Source organism: Zalophus californianus, chromosome 11 (genome assembly GCF_009762305.2).
Source record: "Zalophus californianus isolate mZalCal1 chromosome 11, mZalCal1.pri.v2, whole genome shotgun sequence".
NCBI classification, from domain to species: domain Eukaryota; kingdom Metazoa; phylum Chordata; class Mammalia; order Carnivora; family Otariidae; genus Zalophus; species Zalophus californianus.
In genome coordinates this window covers 60,175,246-60,177,245 of record NC_045605.1, presented here as the reverse complement: position 1 = coordinate 60,177,245, position 2,000 = coordinate 60,175,246, and the positions used below count along the sequence as shown (strand labels likewise).

The 2,000-nt window shown below is 45.9% G+C and overlaps 1 protein-coding gene across 1 annotated transcript; it reads right to left on the bottom strand.

Annotated features, from left to right (window-relative positions):
* Positions 1-361: 361 nt before the first annotated feature.
* LOC113914029 (olfactory receptor 51G2-like) lies at positions 362-1,315 on the bottom strand. Its single transcript, XM_027578736.1, has one exon. The coding sequence runs from the start codon at positions 1,313-1,315 to the stop codon at positions 362-364; it is 954 nt and encodes a 317-aa protein (XP_027434537.1).
* Between the last annotated feature and the right edge of the window lie 685 nt (positions 1,316-2,000).

Below are 2,000 nucleotides of genomic sequence, written 5' to 3'. Positions count from 1 at the left end.
GGAGGGGAATCCAGTGGGGAAAAAGAGAGAGGTGCCTAAACAAATGGGTATGCACACATATCCTCTCAATTGCTGTGTCTGGGTCGCCTAGGAAAGGAGATGTCACAGTGTAAGTCTGAAATAGGTTAGCTCTAATCAGACAGAGCAATGAGAGGATTATCAAGGTAAGACTTAAATATACTTTTCAATGGTCTCAGTCCCCCAAAAGTATAATTGTAAAAGCTGATTGTGCCCCCACAAAGGGCTCAACAATAAAAGCTGAATCATTCAAACCTCAAAAATTAACTCTCCACCAATTCTCCACCACCCCAAGACCCAGGTTTCCCACAGGGGTCTTGTGTTTCTGGGTCCTTCTGTTCTTCTAGGAGACATCAACCCTTTTCTGCTGGAAGCGCTTAAGGAGGCCCTGACGTATCTGCTTAGACTTGAGGCAGTAAACAATGGGGTTCATGAAAGGTGGGACCAAGAAGTGCAGGTTGGCCATGAGCACTGCCAGAGCAGGATAGCTGTGCTTCTCTACTCGGTGCAACACAGACAACCCCAGTTTGGGCAAATAAAAGATGAGAACAATGCAGAGGTGTGAGACACATGTGTTGAGTGCCTTGAGCCTTTCCCCAGGTGAAGCAATGCCCAGCACTGTTCGTAGGATCAGAGCATATGAGAGCACAATGAGAAAGGAGTCAAGGCCCAGTGACAAGAGGATGGAGACCAGGCCAAAAAAGCTGTTGATCTGGGTGTCTGAGCAGGCCAATCCCACAAGGTCACAGTGCAGGCAGTAACAATGAGAAAGTACACTGATCTGGGGAAAAAGCAGACGCCGCAGGAGGATGGGTCCTGGGAGGTTGAGCAGGACAGCCCTCACCAGGATGGCAGCCCCCACTCTGGCCATGGCTGAGTGGGTCAGAATTGTGGCATAGTGCAGAGGTTCCTGGATGGCAACAAAACGATCAAAGGCCATGGCCAGCAGCACACCAGATTCCACATAGGTGAAGGCATGGATGAAGAACATTTGTGCTGCACAGAGATCAAAGGGCAGCTCGCGAGCACCCAGCCAGAAGAGCCACATCATGGTGGGGAAGGTAGAGGCACAGAGTCCCAGATCAGAGGCTGCCAACATGGATAGGAAGATGTACACAGGTTTGTGTAAGGATGGATCTCTGTGGATCAGGAGAAGGATGATACTGTTGCCCAGAATGGAAACCACACAGATGAGGTTGACAGGGATTGAAACCCAGTGATGAGAGGCTTCCAGGCCTGGAAAGCCAGTGAGGAGGAAGGTAGAATGACCAGAAGTGCTGGTGTTGCAGGAGAACATAGTGATTCCAGGATGGAGTGGTCCACCCTACAATTAAGAGGCATTCATTCATTTGATCATCACTTATAAAGTCCCTACTAAGTGTGCGATGGAAAGAAAGCGCTGCCCCATAACCCTTTCTTAGGCCATGAAAGAAACTTCATTCCCCTCCATCTCCTGGCTAATTTAGTCTTCTCTTTGGATATAGTGACAATAAATGCAATTTAAGAGTTGATCTCTGTTTACTGCTTTAGCCACTCAATATCTTCTCTTGGGCCTAAACAACCTCCTTTATTCACTTAAGCTATACCCAAAGACCTATCTCCAAAGTGTCTCCTCAGATTAAACAGTGAAGAAAGGAGAATAATTTTCTGTCAAAATTTAGGATGGTATTATGAATAAGCAGTAGAGACTCCATTTTTATTTATTCTTAGAGGCAGGTTTTCTATAGCCTGAGATACCTATTAACAAATACACTAGAAAGGACACATTCAGACAAAGGATGTATTTTCAAAAAACTTCATCTGAGGAGGCTGGTTGGTTTTTTCCTCTGGTGCTGCTTAAAACCAACATTTTCTGTACTTCTTTTCTGGAAATGCCTTTGGGGCCCCAAATAGGTTCTTTTGAATGTGTTCAATAGTGACAAATTTCTCTCCTGTGAAGATGGGTTGGCTTAGAGTAAGTATCCAAGAGTTCTTCAAGCTAA